This window comes from Palaemon carinicauda, chromosome 24 (assembly GCF_036898095.1).
Source record: "Palaemon carinicauda isolate YSFRI2023 chromosome 24, ASM3689809v2, whole genome shotgun sequence".
In the NCBI taxonomy this organism is placed as follows: Eukaryota; Metazoa; Arthropoda; class Malacostraca; order Decapoda; family Palaemonidae; genus Palaemon; species Palaemon carinicauda.
The window spans coordinates 76,386,514-76,406,631 of NC_090748.1; the positions used below are offsets into that span (position 1 = coordinate 76,386,514).

General features: G+C 42.5%; 1 protein-coding gene across 1 annotated transcript in view; it reads right to left on the minus strand.

Annotated features, from left to right (window-relative positions):
• Nucleotides 1-20,118, minus strand: part of tweek (transmembrane protein KIAA1109 homolog tweek) — a 789,520-nt gene that overhangs the window by 61,140 nt on the left and 708,262 nt on the right. Inside the window, 1 exon segment of the mRNA XM_068348609.1 lies at nt 12,357-12,576. Within this exon segment, the coding sequence (XP_068204710.1) occupies nt 12,357-12,576 (220 nt within the window).

Here is a 20,118-nt window from a genome sequence, read left to right on the forward strand (position 1 = left end):
AAGGGCCGTAACAGAGGCCCCAGATACCGCACCTGAGCCACTCCACCGACGCCCGACGCGAGCGCCCTCTGAGACATCCTTCTGTTTTGGGCTTGCCAGCTTGGTCTTAGATTTTTGTGTTCTCGGTTTTTTCACGTTTCGTGGATTATTTTCATCATGGCTGAAGCTCCAACTTCACCAATACCAATGTTAAGTACCATAGTTTGTTTTGACAGCTTTTTGCAGGACCGGGCAGTTGTACTCTTCCCAGTATTGTGTTGTTTTTATTTCGACCGGCTTGGCCTTCCGCGGTGTCGGCAGCCATTGTTGTTTTGATTTTCCTCGCTGGGAATTTCACCTTAGTCTTGCCCATTTGGTACACTGTCAGTTAGGTTCTTGGTTAAGTCACTGGCCTTACGCCTTTTTGAACCATTATTATTATTAATATTATTATTTTTTCCTATGGTACCTTTTGCTAGCAAGTCCAGTCTGGACGAACAAGAATAGCGTTCTGGCTTTATTATAGTTTAGTACCCGCCCTGAGAGGCGTTTGTCAGTGGACTACATCCTTTTAAATTTTGTTATGCAGACGTTATTCTTCGTTCGTAGTCTTGTATTTGACGTTACAATTTTATTGTTACCTGTATACTTATATTATAGTGTGCTTAATTAGGTTCTTTATAGTGTAACCACGAGAGCGAGAGCATGGAGTTCTCGTTGTCTGTCGCTACAGTCACGAGTTACCCTCTCTCTCGTTTTCTTTCTTAGCCTCGAGTAGGAGAGGTGGATTTCCCGTTTTCCGTTTTATACGATCACGGGTTCTCCCTCCCCCTTCTCCCCCTACGGGTATATGATATTTTACGATTTATTTTATTATGTGGTTACTGTTAATATAGCTAGCGTTATTAATAGGTCCTGTTCGTGTGTGAGTCATTGTTTTGGGCCAGCTTTATGACGCCACCTGTTCCACTCGTAGTTCCGTCCTCTTCCCGCTACGGCTTGGGAGTAGGATCTGAACATTCATCCACTCCGCCTTGAGTTCTACTCCGCCATGAGGGATACTCATTGAGATTGGAACCTATAGTTATATATCATCTGGAGTGCAACCCTCTGGCAGGGCCTCATCCCCCCGGTGGTCCCTTGCACCCAGACTCCGGCCACGGCCATATCCACACAAAATATTCATTATTAATCACAACTTAATTATTCCGGACCTTTCACCGGACCTCCGGCTTCACCAGAGATCACCAATACGCTTAGCAATGATGTTAGCCTTAGCTACTGCTTGTATTTTATAATTTATTTGGTTACGGGCCTATCACTGAATCCTCGACCCTGTCGGAGGTTCCGCAGCTTACATTAATTCTTTTTATTTTTATTTTAATAATATTTATAGTGATACGGACCCATTTTAGATTGCTCCGGCACACTCTGGTGCAGGAAAATTTTATATTTAAAATATTTTAATATGGAGCTCCGGCTCTCATTGAACCATTCTATGCACACATATTTCATGCTTTCTAGACTCTGTTAGTAGATCTTAATCCCTTACCAGAGTCTCAAGGAACATCCAGACTTATGTCTCCTTTCTTTTACAGAAGGTCCAATGCGCTGCCAAGGGCTGCCCCGCCTCTTTCAACGATCCCGTTGGACCTGACCTCTGCTGGTCGCATGCACATTGCGCTATCTCCTTTATTCGGGAGCCGGGACAAGCCCCATATATGGTGTGGTTCCCGGAATCGTGCACGCTCTGTTACGAGTTGTCCTCCTTACTCCTGAACGATGACGTAAGTTGGTTTTCGTTTTGTTCCTTTTATCCTTTGGCGATGATTCAATTTGTTCCTTAATTATATATACATCGCTTATTTCGGAGAACGATCCTTCTCCATTATTATCATTATTATTACTATTTTTATTATTATTATTATTATTATTATTATTATTATTATTCATAATAATAATAATAATAATAATAATAATAATAATAAATTATTATTATTATTATTGATTATCATTATTATTACTATTATTATTATTATCATTAATAATAATAATAATAATAATAATAATAATAATGATAATAATAATAATAATAATGATAATAATAAATAATTTTATTATCATTATTATAATCATCATCATCATCATTATTATTTTATTATTATCAATATTAGTATTAATAATAATAATAATATGATATTTTAATTATAAAATAAATTTTTGAATATACTTACCCGGTGAATATATAATAGCTGCAACTCTGTTGCTCGACAGACACATACAATAAAAACTCGCCAGCGATCGCTATACAGGTTGCGGGTGTGCCCACCAGCGCCAACTGTCGGCCAGATACCACTCTCGATGTAAACAAAGACTCAATTTCTTCTCATCCCACTGCGTTTCTATTGGGGAGGAAGGGAGGGTCGTTTAATTTATATATTCACCGGGTAAGTATATTCAAAAATTTATTTTATAATTAAAATATCATTTTAAAATATTTAACTTAGCCGGTGAATATATAATAGCTGATTCACACCCAAGGAGGTGGGTAGAGACCAGAGTTAAATATGTTTACATCGTATAAGCTAAGAGTTTTTTATTTCATTTTGGCAGTTATCAATATAACAAAACCAAAATAAATAGGTACCTGGTAAGGAAGTCGACTTAGACGATTACTCTGCCTTGTAAGTACGTCTTCCTTACGGAGCCCAGCGATCCTCTTAGGATGCTGACAGACCCCCAGGAGCTGAAGTATCAAGGGCTGCAACCCATACAACAGGACCTCATCAAACCCCTAATCTGGGCGCTCTCAAGAAATGACTTTGACCACCCGCCAAATCAACCAGGATGCGAAAGGCTTCTTAGCCTTCCGGACAACCCATAAAAACAATATTAAAACATTTCAAGAGACAGATTAAAAGGGTATGGAATTAGGGAATTGTAGTGGTTGAGCCCTCACCCACTACTGCACTCGCTGCTACGAATGGTCCCAGTGTGTAGCAGTTCTTGTAAAGAGACTGGACATCTTTCAAGTAAAATGACGCGAACACTGACTTGCTTCTCCAATAGGTTGCGTCCATGATACTTTGCAGAGATCTATTTTGCTTAAAGGCCACGGAAGTTGCTACAGCTCTAACCTCGTGCATCTTAACCTTAAACAAAGATCGGTCTTCCTCACTCAAGTGTGAATGAGCTTCTCGTATCAACAATCTGATAAAATATGACAAAGCATTCTTTGACCTAGGCAAGGATGGTTTCTTAACCGAACACCATAACGTTTCAGATTGGCCTCGTAAAGGTTTAGTACGAGCTAAGTAGAACTTAAGAGCTCTAACAGGGCATAAGACTCTTTCTAGTTCATTGCCTACGATCTCCGATAAGCTAGGAATATCGAAAGATTTAGGCCAAGGACGAGAAGGTAGCTCATTTTTGGCTAGGAAACCAAGTTGCAGAGAACAAGTAGCTTTTTCTGACGAAAACCCGATGTTCTTGCTGAAGGCATGAAGCTCACTGACTCTTTTAGCCGAGGCTAAGCATACCGGGAAAAAAGTCTTAAGAGTGAGATCTTTCAGGGAGGCTGACTGTAAAGGCTCAAACCTGTCTGACATGAGGAATCTTAGGACCACGTCTAAATTCCACCCAGGAGTAGCCAAACGACGCTCCTTAGAGGTCTCGAAAGACTTAAGGAGGTCTTGCAGATCTTTATTGTTGGAAAGATCTAAGCCTCTATGCCGGAAGACCGAGGCCAACATGCTTCTGTAGCCCTTGATAGTAGGAGCTGAAAGGGATCGTACTTTTCTCAGGTAAAAGAGAAAATCAGCTATTTGGGCTACAGAGGTACTGGTCGAGGATACGGAAACTGACTTGCACCAGTCTCGGAAGACTTCCCACTTCGATTGGTAGACTCTAATGGTAGACGCTCTCCTTGCTCTAGCAATCGCACTGGCTGCCTCCTTCGAAAAGCCTCTAGCTCTCGAGAGTCTTTCGATAGTCTGAAGGCAGTCAGACGAAGAGCGTGGAGGCTTTGGTGTACCTTCTTTACGTGTAGTTGACGTAGAAGGTCTACTCTTAGAGGAAGACTTCTGGGAACGTCTACTAGCCATCGAAGTACCTCGGTGAACCATTCTCTCGCGGGCCAGAGGGGAGCAACTAACGTCAACCTTGTCCCTTCGTGAGAGGCGAATTTCTGCAGTACCTTGTTGACAATCTTGAATGGTGGGAATGCGTAAAGATCTAGATGTGACCAATCTAGGAGGAAGGCATCTATATGTATTGCTGCTGGGTCCGGGACTGGAGAGCAATAGATTGGAAGCCTCTTGGTCAGCGAGGTTGCAAAGAGATCTATGGTGGGTTGACCCCAAGTCGTCCAAAGTCTCTTGCACACATCCTTGTGGAGGGTCCATTCGGTTGGAATTACTTGACCTTTCCGACTGAGACAATCTGCTAGGATGTTCAAGTCGCCCTGGATGAACCTCGTTACTAGGGAGATGCCTCGATCTTTTGACCAGATGAGCAGGTCCCTTGCGATCTCGTACAAAGTCAGTGAGTGGGTACCTCCCTGTTTGGAAATGTACGCCAAGGCCGTGGTGTTGTCTGAGTTTACCTCCACCACCTTGCCTCGAAGGAGATTCTCGAAGCTTATCAAGGCCAGATGAACCGCCAAAAGCTCCTTGCTGTTGATATGCATGCTCCTCTGACTCGAGTTCCACAGACCTGAGCATTCCCGACCGTCCAGCGTCGCGCCCCAGCCCAAGTCCGATGCGTCCGAGAAGAGAATGTGGTTGGGTATCTGAACTGCCAGGGGAAGACCCTCTCGTAGGCTGATATTGTCCTTCCACCAAGTCAGACAAGACTTTATCTTTTCGGAAATCGGGATCGAGACCGCCTCTAGCGTCTTGTCCTTTTTCCAGTGAAAAGCCAGATGGAATTGAAGAGGACGGAGGTGTAGCCTTCCTAGCGAGACAAATTGCTCCAGGGATGACAGCGTCCCTACCAGACTCATCCACAGCCTGACTGAGCAGCGTTCTTTCTTCAGCATCTTCTGGATGGAGAGCAGGGCTTGATCTATTCTGGGGGCCGACGGAAAAGCCCGAAAAACTTGACTGTGAATCTCCATCCCTAAATACAGAATAGTTTGGGATGGGACCAGCTGTGACTTTTCCAAATTGACTAGGAGTCCCAATTCCTTGGTCAGATCTAGAGTCCAATTGAGATCCTTCAGACAGCGATGACTGGAAGAGGCTCTGAGAAGCCAGTCGTCCAAGTACAGGGAGGCTCTGATCTCCGATAGCTCGAAACTGGTACCCCACATTCCTGTAAACAAACCTCAGAAACGGTTGGGAATCCGGGTGTATAGGAATGTGGAAGTATGCCTCCTGAAGGTCGAGAGAGACCATCCAGTCGCCTTCCATAAATGCTGTCAAGACAGCCTGGTAGACTTCATCGTGAAGTTTGTCTTGACAATGAATACATTGAGCGCACTTGCCTCTTACGTACTCCTGCAGTGAACATGGCTGCCAAATCATGGAGCCATCCCTGAGGGACTTGTCCCTGCAGAGAACGTGGCTGTCAGATCATTGGAGCCATCCCTGAAAGCCTTGTTTATGCATGACATAATTGTACAGCAAAACTTCAAAGGCTCGAAAACAGCTGTGAAGTTGACCTGTAAAATCTTGGAGCGTCTCCTGGCCAGGCGCCAGGGAGAGTCTACGAGATTTGAGAAGTCTATCAGGGCAGAGGCAGGAACTCCCAAGCCGAGAACTTCTCTCGTGTCATATCAGACTCTCGCTCTATAAGCCAGTTTGAAAGAAGGGAAAGCAAAGGCTGTATCCCCCAAACTCCTCCTGGTGATAAACCAGTCGCCTAGCAAACGTAAAGCTCTCTTAGGAGAGCGAGAGAGCACTAGCTTATAAAACAACGGCTTCGAAGTAGCTAGGCCTAGTGTAAGCTCTGACGTTTAGGCGAACGAGGAGCAGCAGTTACAAAAAGATCCGGACAAGATCCTTAAAAATCAGCATGATTTATTTAAAGTCCATAGAGGGCTAAGCAGCTTTAGGCTCCTCTCCGTCTGACAGAGTCCTCAAGGGAATATCAGTAGGAGGGGGAACAGCAACTTCCTCATCTAAAGGAACCTTGTCCGATAATAGCTGAGTCTCAAGCAAGGGAGAGACCTACTGTGGTGGCAATGCTTCACAAGCAGAGTCCACACGCACTGGTGCATTAGTAGCGGACCAGGACGCAACGTCATGTAACTGCTTGACAGTCTGTGAACTGTCAACAACAACAGGTGCGAGAGACCAGGACGCAACGTCATGTAACTGCTTGACAGTCTGTGAACTGTCAACAACAACAGGTGCGAGAGACCAGGACGCAACGTCATGTAACTGCTTGACAGTCTGTGAACTGTCAACAACAACAGGTGCGTGAGGACGCACAGCGTCCACTCGAGACTGCTTTGACCGCCTAGACTGAGCAGTCAAAACAACTCTAGAATGCGGAGGTTGACGCACAGCGTCAATACAAGTCAACTCCGATTGTTAGCGAACGTCCTGAACGTCAACAGGAACATCAGCAAGTGGCCTAACGTCCAAATGTGGCTGAAAATCCACACGAGACCGCATCGAGTGTGGTTCTAAACAACCTGACTGACGTGACTTAGCTACGCCAACGTCAACAGGACGCACAAAGGAACGTTAGGTTGGCTGAAAGCCAGGATCTCGATGAGATAAACGGCTAGGCTCAACGGACTAATCGGCAGAATAGTCTTCCATAAGGGAGGCAAGCTTATTCTGCATGTCTTGCCGTACAACCCATTTAGGATCAACGGAAAAGGTTGCGGTAAGAGACGAGGGTAACGTCTGTGACCGCAAAACCTTGCCAACAAAAAGACTCTCGGAGTCTGTGTTACGCTTTTGTTAGGCGGCGAGCAGTCTTCCGATGACTGCATAGGGTCAGAGCTGTCCTAATGGCTACAACCAGGACGCTGGACCTGTCCTGAAAGGACTGACTTTCGCTTAAGGGCCTCGAAACCTTGTTTCAGGTTTCTTATGCGAAAAGCCTTCGGATGACGAGGAGAAAAACGTCTCTCTCACCTTATGGTAGGGGTGATCTTGGTAAGATACACCCGATACCATAGAGGGAACGTCTGTTCGCTGATCAAGGCCTCTCGAACCCATAAGTCGTACGACATTACTTCTCCCCTGGGCTTGGGAGCTTGCAAGAGGTCCCGGACTAGGCGAACGACAGGCACGAACAGACGAACCCTCGGTCGCAACACTGATAACACTTTGCGCAATATCACTTTATCACTACGATTTTCTGTTTAGCACTTATTTCACTGAAATCGAAACTTTTACTGATTTCTACCTGAAGCACGCAATTCTAACCTCATCAAAAGGTAGTAATAGCGAAATCAGTCGTATAATGCAAGCACATTAATACCAGCAAACAACAGTAAACATATTTTAAGATAAAAATTTCAGTGGATGGGGAAGAGACTAAACACTAGTTCATTCAAAACTACGTTTTCAATCTCTCACCGTACATTGCCTGGGGACGAGAATAAAAAAAAAAAAAAAACTAAAAATGTTTTATCCTTTCTCCCCGTACAGAGACTAGGGACGAGAGTAACTCGAGAACAACGTTACCCGCTTGAACGGAACGTTTTCTCCCCTCTCTCTCCCTCCGTCTCTATCTCTCTCTCTCTCTCTCTTGATTACGCACCTAAGAGAAGAGCCCACTTACGTTTCGTCAAAAAAACATGTTATTTGACCAAAGGAAAAAAACTGAAAGGTTTTTCAATTAAAAAGTTCCTTTAAAATATAATTTAAAACATTTAAGCTTTGAAAGAAGAATGAACAAAACGTCAGAATCGATTTACTCTTTCTGCAAAGTGAAACCGTGATACTCTCTCTCTCTATCGTAACGATAGAGCGCAAACTGCGTAGCATAAATAAACTAAACGTTAGTTCATCTTTGAAACAGTACGAAGACTATTCAAAGAAAATCTTTCATAAAATATCTATCAAAAAATATTCATTTAAAAAGTTTTAAATCATTAGCTCTTTAAAAGCTATTTACCATTGAAAGGGCTCAACGTTGTTTAACTTCAGTTTCCAAGTTAGGACCGCCTACTCTCAGGAAGGTCGCATATAAACAAATCATTTTTATGTTTATTATAAATGGAAAGTTAATCGAAGAGGCCTAAAAAAGGCGGTGAGATATAAAATATATAGAGGAAAATCTATAATTAATTTATAACGTGATAAGATAATTGCTAAAAGCCTAAACACACTTCCGTCTAAGGGAAGGGTCGGCCATTTAAAAGTCAAAGAAAGTCCATACTCTCTTTGTCATCAAAAAATTAAATCTATCCAAAAACGAGTTCAAGATTTAAGATGAAGATAAAACACCTGCACTGCGAAAGCTCAAACCAAATTAAAGTACTTCACCAAATATGATGGGAAAAACTCCAGGTTCTACAGCGAGTAAAAGTACGTCTTGTCGACACGTCGACAGAGAAGAAATTGAGTCTTTGTTTACATCGAGAGTGGTATCTGGCCGACAGTTGGCGCTGGTGGGCACACCCGCAACCTGTATAGCGATCGCTGGCGAGTTTTTATTGTATGTGTCTGTCGAGCAACAGAGTTGCAGCTATTATATATTCACCGGCTAAGTTAAATATTTAAAAAATAATAATAATAATAATAATAATAATAATAATAATAATAATAATAATATACTCAGAAAGATCAGACGGAGTTGGAAGAGGAGTAAGAATGATAATGACACCAAGAGCAGAAAAGGCATTAACCAAGAGAGATCTGTAAATAGTAGATTGTTACCAGCAAAGTTCAAATCAAAGCAGTGCCAAATGAGTATTATAGTTTGCTGTTCCCCAACAAATGATTTCCCTGAAGAAGGGAAAGATGAATACAATGGAGAACTGCAGAGTGTAATATATGAGATCCCAGAGAGAGATATGAAAATTGGGATTGGCAATTTCAATGTTAAAGTTGGAAGTAATAATCAAGGGGTAGAGAATGTGATGGGTATCGAGGGTCTTGGCGAAGTTGCAAATGAAAATGGAGCACATTTCATAAGTTTCTGTTCAGAAAACAATCTTGTCACTGGAGGTACTCTTTTTCAACACAAGAACATCCACAATTATATGTGGACTTCACCGTGTGGTAATTACAAAAATCAAATATATCACATTACCATTAATAAAGAGAGAAGGTGGACTCTGAGAAATGTAAGAAGCTATAGAGGTGCCGATATTGGAAGTGATCACCAGCTCCTCCTTGCCACACTAAAATTAAAACTGAAAGCACCCAACAGAAAGGTAGATAGAATATATAGGTTTGATATTATTATTATTATTATTATTATTATTATTATTATTATTATTATTACTAGCCAAGCTACACCCCTAGTTGGAAAAGCAAGATGCTATAAGCCCAAGGGCCCCAATAGGGAAAAATAGCCCAGTGAGGAAAGAAAATAAGGAAATAAATAAACGATGAGAATAAATTAACAATAAATCATTCTAATACAGTAACAAAGTCAAAACAGATATGTCCTATATAAACTATTAACAACTTCAAAAACAGATGTCATATATAAACAATAAAAACTCATGTCAGCCTGGTCAACATAAAAACATTTACTCCAACTTTGAACTTTTGAAGTTTTACTGATTCAACTACCCGATTAGGAAGATCATTCCACAACTTGGTAACAGCTGGAATAAAACTTCTTGAATACTGTGTAGTATTGAGCCTCATGATGGAGAAGGCCTGGCTATTATAATTAACTGCCTGCCTAGTAATACGAACAGGACAGAATTGTCCTGGGAAATCTGAATGTAAAGGATGGTCAGAGTTATGAAAAATCTTATGCAACATGCATAATGAACTAATTGAACAACGGTGCCAAAGATTAATATCTAGTTCAGGAATAAGATATTTAATAGACCGTAAGTTTCTGTCCAACAAATTAAGATGAGAATCAGCAGTCGAACACCAGACAGGAGAACAATACTCAAAACAAGGTAGAATGAAAGAATTAAAGCACTTCTTCAGAATAGATTGATCACCGAAAATCTTGTAAGACTTTCTCAATAAGCCTATTTTTGTGCAAATGAAGAAGACAAAGACCTAATGTGTTTCTCAAAAGTAAATCTGCTGTCGAGAATCAACTAAACTTTTAGAAAAAGAGCACAAAAAAGCATTAGCAACTGAATGTAGGAATCAATTTGCAGTCTTAGAGATTTTAAGAGACAAAGAGCAGAGAGCTAATGAAGAACGGTGTGATATTAAGAACATATATCAGTCAGTTGGTAGTGAAGTCTTGGGATACGCAGTTATAAGGAGAAGGCCATGGATATCAAATGATACTTTGGATACTACTGTATAAAACCGAGACAAAAACAGAAGTTGATTGTTGAAAGTTTTCGAGGAAGTAATGAAAATTACAAGGTAGAGCATCCTAAGTATCACAGTATTGATAGTGATATCAAAAGAAAACCTAGGAATGACTGGAGAGAATATTTAGACTAAAGCAGATGACGCTGACAAAGCTATCAATTCAGGAAGTGGCTATGGTATAAGAATTGCTCATAGAATTATCAATGAAATCTCCATGGGGGCAAAGGAGAAGCACATACCCATCAAAAAGAGAGATGGATCTGTTATAACAATAGAAGATGAAGAAAGACAATGTTGAATAGAACACTTTAGATATGGAGGGAATAATTTGATTGATATTCCTGAAGCTGATGAAGACCTTGATATACCTTTGAATGAATTCAGTATGTTTGAAGTTGAAGCTATCCTCAAAACACTAAAGAGATGGAAAGCCCCTGGATACAATGGAATAACTGCTGAGATGATAATGGCTGAAAATGAAGTAACTCCCAGAGTACTTACAAGATTATTTTGTAGAATGTGGCATGAAGAGGCAAAACTGATGAATAGGAGTTAGGAGTGTTGGTGAAAATGGCAGAAAAGAGAGACTTGACTGATTGCAATAATTACAGAGGTAACACTTACCTCAGTTGTAATGAAAATACATAGTATGCTTATTGTAAAGAGACTGGAGAGAAAGATTGATGAAAAGTTGAGGGATGAACAAGTAGGATTTAGAAAAGGTAGAAGTTGCACTGACCAAATTTTCCTTTTGAGACATGTTGTACAGCAATGCGTAGAATATAGAAATTCACTTTTGATGGCATTTGTGAACTATGAAAAATCCTTTGATAGTGAGCACCCACTCATTTTATGGAGAGTAATGCATTCTTATGGAATTCCTCTTATGTATGTAAATTTGATTGAGTCTGTTCATTAGCATAACAAGTGCAAAGTTGATGTTAATAGAGTCTTATCAAATGAATTTCAAGTGAACAGCAGAGTACTCCAAGAGAATGTGTTGTCACCTATGTTGTTTAACCTCATCATGGATTTTGTAATGCGTAGAACAGTCCGAGATGGAGGAGAATGACTGGACTGGATTGGTGATAGGAATTTAGCAGAACTAGAGTACGCTGATGATGATGTTCGAGTTAGCAGAACACCACAGGATTTGCAATGCTTCCTTACCAGAATGCATGAAATATCACACAAGGTTGGGCTGAAGATCAATATAAGAAAGACAGAGATGATGAGAACGGAGTACAGTATGCAATGGAAGATGAAATATCATTGGAAGGAGAAAGGATTAATGAGGTAGAAATAATAATAATAATAACCAAATACCTAATTAAACACTAGTCTTAATTTCCTGCTGATCAATCATAGGCAGTTATAAGAAAATCAAGCATGACTAAAGTTAGCCAAAAATCAAATGGTGCAAACATGAAAACAACTAGGAAGTCTCAACTTTCAGTAGTCATTAGCTTACCTAAATCCATAATAAATTTCAATAGCAGAGGAAAATAAGAAAAAATTACGATGATTAAACAAAAACTGAACTTTCCTTGGCTGTCAGCCATATATTGTATTCACAATATCTATCATTGGTGAAAAAATACCCAAAGATGGCAAGAGCATGACAATAAACTATGCAACCATCCAAGAAATGAATAAATTATTTATGATTCACTCATTTGCATAATGACAAGAGCATAAAGATTATAAAATTGGGATAATAGTTTGTGGTTGAAAAAATTTTCAAATGGTGAAATAAAAAAATACAAAGCAGACAAACCGAAAATCTTCAAAATCTTAAAATTATTGATCCTGTAAAGAAATCTTAAGATAAATATAATTGAATGAGAGAAGTGGAGGGGCACAAATTACATTAATCTTAACTACAAAACTTTACTGAAGGATGATTGGGTAGTTATATATTGTAATATTAAAAAGTTCTGAGATACTTACACAACATTTCCCATAACATTCCCCATGTTCATTTGAACATTAAGGCGTGTAAAATTGACAGCAAAAAGCACTAATGTTTCCCAAGAGCCTGATTTGTTTGCAGCTTGTGTTACTCCTCCAGAATCTTCGCCTTCCTTTTTCCTCTTCGACGAATTGATGTCAGATGTTGGACATGCTCCAGATCCTTCTATGTCATCTTCACACAGCCCATCTGCTTTGCCTGTTTATTACAACACATGAAGAACAGGGGTCAATATTCATGCAATTACTGTGTGTATATCCAATTCCACGTTTACAGTATTTTAGATACATGAATATCAAACATTAATAAAAACTAAGAAATTTTCTTAATAATAAGACTGAAAAGAAATTCAGTCTCTAACCTCCTCTTTATTTAGAAATTACCGTTAATTGTTCTAAAATATATAAATATAAAGTCTACTAAAATGCTTCAAAATGTAAAAGAGAAAACTGAAAATAGGAGTACAGCACAGTAAAAAGCAAGGACAATATTTGTATGAAATGTCAATTATATGTAGAAGAAAAGTATCCTTAATTTTCCAAATTTTTGGTGTCTGCCGACTGTCATGGCATTGTGGTGTCTAAAGAAGGGATAAAAAATCAATATCATCCAGTACTGTTCTAGTAGGGCTACCCAAATACTGCAAATGCTTACACAAGTAAACTACCACCTTTGCCTACTGACCCTTATTTTCTGATTGTTTAATTAATGAGGGGGTAGATGAAGATCATAATGACTGTCAAAAAATATAGACTAGCAATGACCCATGAGGGTTATACAAAAAGCTACGAAAGCCTGGTGTAAATAAAACTGAGATTATAAGATCTTCCCAATAGGTTAATCAACACATTTTGTTCAGTAATTTACTGTTTCCTGGGGGTATAAAACTGAAATTTTAATAGCAAACTTTATTATTTCTATACTCACGTGATGTATGTATTGCTTCTTCTCTGGAAGCTCGGTTTTATTGACATTTACCCCAAATCTTAAAAGATTTCCCATTTTCCATCTTTTCAATAAGCTTATGCCTATAGTAAAATAATGAGACAATCTAGCAGTCAATGGCAAGAAGAGAAGCTAGAACACACCACAGAACCTTTGTCTTTTAAGTTTCAAAGTAAAAACTATTCCCTCCCTATCATCTTGACAACACGTTACAACACAAGTCAATGGTGAGGAGAGTGGGCATGCATATGAACATTAAATGAGTATAGAAATAAAAAAAAATTATCATCAAAATTCTGTTTATTTCAATGAATCTCCCCTGATACTTTTATTTCTGTCTCCCACATACTGATGGAGGTGAAGAAAAAGAAATAGGTCATTAATGTCATCGTCCCTGTTATAATTAAGTAGCCTAGCCTTTATTGGATTTCTCCTTGAACTAAATCAAAGTCTCTTTTTGCATTCAGAATGTTTAATATTATCACTAACCATAGAAATATACTTTTCCATGAGAGGAACAGACAGGCCTTGAACTCCTCACAATGGTTACTTAAATCACAATACTTTCCCACACACAAGATACAAAGAGAATGCACATCATGATCGACCAGAAATAATGCCCTTGAACAATCTACACAGTAGTCACTAACAAATCCAGATAAAGACAACTTTAAATGTACTAAAAACCTAACAATCTGGAGAACAGGGCTGTGTCAGGCTAATGTGACACAAAACCTGAAAATAGAAAGGTTCTGTGGTGCGACACAGTCTTGATTCTTGCAATTAACTGCTAGATTTTCTCAATGTAATAGTGGCATTTAAAGCAAAAACGGGAAGATTTTAGCTTTATGGGTAAAAGTCGTTGATACCGAGCTTCCAAAGAAGAAGCATTATGAACATTAGAGGAAGGTTCATAGAAATAATATCTATTTTCAATTGCATATCCACTTTTGCATTATCCACCCCAATGCAATGCTGTCATTCAACTTCCGTGCAAATAAGGGATTTTGACGAAGGAAAAATCTATTTCTGGGGAGAGACCTGTGGCGCCCGGTGAAAAGAGTCCTTCTAATATACCTTTTCTGATAAAACCTTCCAATTATACCAGAGAAAGATAAAAGCATGGAATGCTGAGGTTACAACCCTCGCGCGAGCACCTTTTGGGTGTCGTGTATAAAGCAAAGGCGTGTGAAATCCACTATTCACAGGTTGTCTTCCATTTAGTTAATTCCTTCGTCAAAGGGATGGGCCGATACAAAGGCCCTAGCCAACCTACCAGAGCCACGCCACCCACGCCCCGACGCGAGCGCCATCTGAACAACATCCTTCTGTATTGGCCATGATGGCTTGGAAAGGAAAGGGTGGGATCGTGTAAAATAAAAGGGAAGGGTTTCACCGGGCGCCACAGGTCTCTCCCCAGAAATAGATTTTTCCTTCGTCAAAATCCCTTTTCTGGGTCGACCTGTGGCGGCCGGTGAAAATATACCAGAGAATGCCTTCCAAGCCCAACAATAACTACTAATTTAATGAGGGGAGAGAAAAAACACCATGTAAAGAAAACCATATATAATTAAGGTAAGTAAGCATAAAACATAAACTAGCCCCAGGGCATAGTGAGAGTAAGGTTAAACAAACATGATAACAGGGAAGCCTCCGAGTATCAGAGTAAACATGCAACAAAACTGACATGGCTAAGAATACCCCAACACTATAATTACGGTAAACAATAATAGTTACAATCATATTAACCCAATATGTAATAAACTTAGGGCTAACGAACCACCAAGGAAGCGGCGTCGTGGTGCGAGTGGCGGGTAGGAGGGAGAAGAAAAGAGATGGATGAAAGGAAGAACAAAAGATCACTGGGGAGAGATAAGGTTCCCAGCTGCAACCGTTGGGTATTTAAGGGCCTGTAAGTTCTTTAGATAGTGGCGTTTGAAGACCATAGGAGATTTCCAACCCGTGTACTTTTTAAGGTCATCAAAGTCCATATTTTGGAAATAATTGATGGAGGTAGCTACTGACCGGATATCATGAGCATAGGGAAATGATCCCGGATTGGCTTGTTTAATGAAGTATAGGATCTGTTGCCTAATACCACGTATGGAAATGGTGCCTCCTTGTTCTCTGATAAACAAGGGGCCAGACGATCGGGTAGCAGTCCTGGCTAAAAAGGCCCTGAGAGTGGTGACTGGACATAGAGAAGTATCTTGGAGAAGAGGAATAATCTTCCAAGGGGACCACCTATTTTGGGGGTCTTCGTTTTTAGCTAGGAACGCCCTGTCTGGAGAAAGAAGTACTGTACTTCACCTGAAGGGAGGAAATCTATGTTTTCTGAGTTTCGTGAGAGAGCTGCTAGTTCTGAGATTCTAGAACCCGAGGCCAAAGCTGTTAGAAATAAAGTCTTCCTAAGAAGAGTGATATAGGAGCAGGATTCGTTGTCCGTGTCGGAGGCCAGTTTGAGGACATCATTTAGAGACCAAGACACCTTTTGTGGACGAACCGAAGGTCGAAGCCTAGCACATGCTTTTGGAATAGATGAGAAATAAGACTCCGCCAGGTTAATGTTAAACCCAACCAGGAAGACTTTCCTCAGAGCTGACTTAATGGTGGTTATAGTGCTAGCTGCTAGGCCTTTGTCAAATATGGACCTAAAGAAGGAGATGGCTAAATTAGGAGTCATAACCGAATGGTCTGAATTCTTTAAGAAATCTGCTAGTTTCTTAAGTGCCGAATCATATTGGCGAATCGTAGAGTCCCTTTTGTCTGATTCTATAAAGAGGACATTATCTGGGTCGATGTTTGCATCCCTACGAGCCGCAAACTTCATGAAATCCACAAAGTTAGGGTTTTGGCTATCCTTGAGGAATCTGACACAGTCCGAGTTTGGACCACTTGGGTCAGTTTGGGGAATGGGATCCGGAAGGGACGGAGTTTCAACTCGAGGAGGAGAGGAAACCAACTGCTCTTTGGCCAGTGAGGTGCCACTAAACCCACTGCCCCGTTGAAGGAGCGGAGTTTGTGCAAGACTTTCAGTAGAAGATTCACAGGAGGGAATAAGTAGATCTTCTGCCAATGGTTCCAATCCAGGGTTAATGCATCCATGGCATAATCCTGAGGGTCCAGGTTCGGGGTAACATAACATGGGAGTTTGTGATTGAGTCGGGTCGCGAATAGATCTACCTGGAGACCTGAAACCAGCCTGAGTATCCACCGGAAGGAGTGCATGTCCAGGGACCACTCCGATTCCTGTGGGCTCGTCCTGGATAATGAGTCTGCTATCACATTCTGGACTCCTGCTAGGTGAGTTGCTGACAGGAACCAGTCTTTGTCAGCTGCCAAGGCGAAGATAGTGACCAGGATCTGATTCAGGTTGGGTGATTTGGATTCCCCTCTGTTGAGGCAGTGGACTACGGCCGTGCTGTCTGAGACTACTCTGATGTGGGTCGACCTCGGAGGAGAGATTCTCTTCAGGGTCAAGAACACCGACATGGCTTCGAGAACATTGATATGGAACTGCCTCATGGCGGGTGACCAAGAGCCCTGAAACCTCTGATGTTGGGAGTAACCCCCCCATCCACTCAGAGACGCGTCGGTATGAATTGTCACTTGCGGAGAGGGGAACTGTAGAGGAACCGATTTGGAGAGGTTCCTCCGTTCGGACCATGGTTGTAGTCTCATTTTTAAGACAGAGGGGATCTTCGAGGTCTTGTCTCTTAAAGGTATTGTCGCTCTCTTTCTCCAAACTCGATTGATGTCTTTGAGTTTGGCTTTTAATAGGAGATCGGTCAGTGAGGCAAATTGGAGAAGGCCGAGGATTCGTTCTAAAGCTCTTCTGGACACCTGTCTGTGTTTGAGAAAGTTCCTGACCTTGGAAGCTACCTCCTTTACCTTCTTGGGAGGAAGGGAGAGTCTGTGCTTTGAAAGGTCCCAACGGATGCCTAACCATTCGAAGTGGCTTGATGGTTGTAGGCGAGACTTTCGGAGGTTGACTTGGAAGCCCAGTTTGGTGAGAAAATGGAGTACCTTCGACGTAGCTCTGTTGCATTCCTGGTGCGACTGGGCCCAAATGAGCCAATCGTCCAGATAGGCGATGATCTGTATCCCTTGGTGTTTAAGTTGCTCGAGCACCGTCTCCCCCGGTTTCGTGAATATCCTGGGGGCAATGCTGAGACCGAAGGGCATGACTTTGAATACAAAGGCTCTCTTGCCGAGACGGAAGCCTAGGTAAGGAGAGAAGTTTCGAGCTACTGGGACATGATAATAGGCGTCGGTAAGATCGATAGAGGTGGTGACGGCCCCACGGGGAAGTAAGGTCCGTACCTGAGAGATAGTCAGCATACGGAACTTGTCGCAAAGGATGTAAGAGTTGAGCTTCGACAAGTCCAGAACTACCCTCAACGCCGACGAGTCCTTCTTTGGGACTGTAAACAGGCGGCCTTGGAATTTCAGGGATCGAACCCGTTTGATTGCTTTCTTCTTGAGTAACTCCGCGGTGTACTCTTCCAGGATGGGAGTGGGTCTCTGGAAGAAGGTCACTGGTGGAGGAGGGGATCCCTGTGACCATTTCCAACCCAAGCCCCTGGATATTATGCTATGAGCCCATGGACTGAAGGTCCAATGGTCTCGAAAGTGATAAAGTCTCCCTCCCACCAGCATCACATCATTAGGAGGGAGTGAACCTAGGGCCCCTCCCTCCACGGGCACCCCTTGCTCTAGGTCCGCCGCGTTGGCGGAACTGTCCTCTACCTCTGAAACTCCCTCTCTGGTATCCACGAATGGAACCGTAGGATTCATAGGCAGGGTTGTATGCAGGAGAGGACATCCATGAGGGGTTGGGCTGTGTGCCAGGGGGAGCAGTGAGGTAGACTACCTGCTGAGGGGGCGCCTGTTGTTGAGAAGTCGAGGCAGCGGAAGACTGTGGGGACGAGGTACCCCGGGCAGTCTTGTAAGGACTAAACCTCTGCTTCTTCTTGAAGAACGTGTGTCTCTGGGGTTCGAACCTCTTTTTGGCTGAGAGACCCCACCTTACCTGCAAATTTTGGTTTGCCCTCGCCGCGTCCTGAAGAACCTTATCCACCTCGGTCTGAGGGAAGAGGGTCTTACCCCAGCAGGAGGACGCTATCAGCCTGTTCGGTTCATGTCTGATGGAGGCCTCAGACAGAACAAACTTCCTGCAACTAACTCGAGCTGACCAGAAGTCATGGAGGTCTATTTGGTAGGACAGCAGCTGGTTCTTTGTGGCGACTCTGAACAGCGTTTCCTCTGGGTAAAGAGATGCTAGGGACTCCATGGAGGTGATGGATTGGAGGGACCTAGCTAGTCTAGTACGGGTCTCGAACTCAGTTTTGAGAAGACTTTCTATTAATCTGGGAAGCTTCTCAGAGAAAAGAGTAGAGGCACAGTCCGGGTCTAGCTTCCCCACTGTGAAGGTAGAAGCCGCGGCATCCCAGGTTGCAGAGGTACCCGGAATAAGCAAAGAGGTGGGGTCCGTCTCTTTGAGAGCCGGGATGGAAGAGCCTTCCTTGATGGCCAGTATAGTCAGCTCTGTGACTTTGTCTATGAGCGGCAAAGAGATGGAGGCCTCTGTCGTAAAAATAGTGTAGGCACCTTTGTGTGGGGTGAGCTTGGAGTTAATACACCCCCACTCTGATAATGTTCTGGCCCAGATAGCCTGGGCCTGCTCTTTTGGAAATATCACCGTTTCCTTCGGTACCTTGTCCATACGGACCAATGCATGTTCCTTTAAACGTACAAAACCATTGAACGGGAATTCTAGGCCCGGGGGGTAGAACTCCAGGTCCTCTAGAGGGCGGGTGCCTATGCCCTCCAGAGTTAGGGAACCATCTAAGAATGGGGCATGCAAGGCAAACCGCCAAGGATTGTTTTTATCGAAGGGCGGTAGCTTCGATGCGTCTGGGGCAGAAGGGGGAGGAAGCTGAGTTCCGGCGCGGATCAGAGTAGCCATCATATCCTTAATCTCTGTCATCGCCCCAGACTGATGTTGAATTTGTTCTCTGACCAAATCTCTGACCAGTTCGATGGGGACGAGATCGCCCCAGGGTACCTGAAAGCCACCCGTTGGTTTTGTCTTGGATTTGGTAGACTTAGACTTCTTAGGCATCGTGGTTTTACGAGGAGCAATATGAATATCAGAAGCTGTCGAGGGTCCGGGGACCGGTGACGTTGATACTGGCAAAGCTGAAGTCTTATAAGTTCGAAGTGGCTTCACCTTGGGTCGTACGGAGGCAGAGGGATCCCGAGGAGAAGCCTTAGAGTTATCAAAACCTAGAAAGGAAGAGGTAGAAGAGGGAGTAGGAGAGAAAAGGGTTTCCACCAACTCGGCACCACTTACCTGCTCGTCCCTGGGTTCTACGTCTATATCCAGATCTGCCACGTCCAGCGGTACGAGGGGTTCGTCCTCCGCGGAAATGGTGGCCCTGACTTCTTCAATTAAGGGGGCAGCAACGTCAGGGGAGACTGCAGCAGTAGTCGAGCCTGGGAAGAGACGGGAGGCCATGTCTCCATCGAGGAGATAAGGTGCGCCAGACGGGGCATTCCTGCCGAAGCCCGACACCCACGGACGAAGAGTAGCCCTTGCTGAACGAAGAGAGACATCATCGGCCTGAAAGATTTGCAGTGATTAGTGATGCAGGAGGGGGTTTGCTCTCCAAAATATACTGTGTATATCATATTCATGGCTAAATTAGTGTCTGCCAACGAGAAATAAGGAACAAAAGGAAAACCCACTTACATCATCGTTCAGTAGAATTGACGACAGCTCGTAACAGAGCG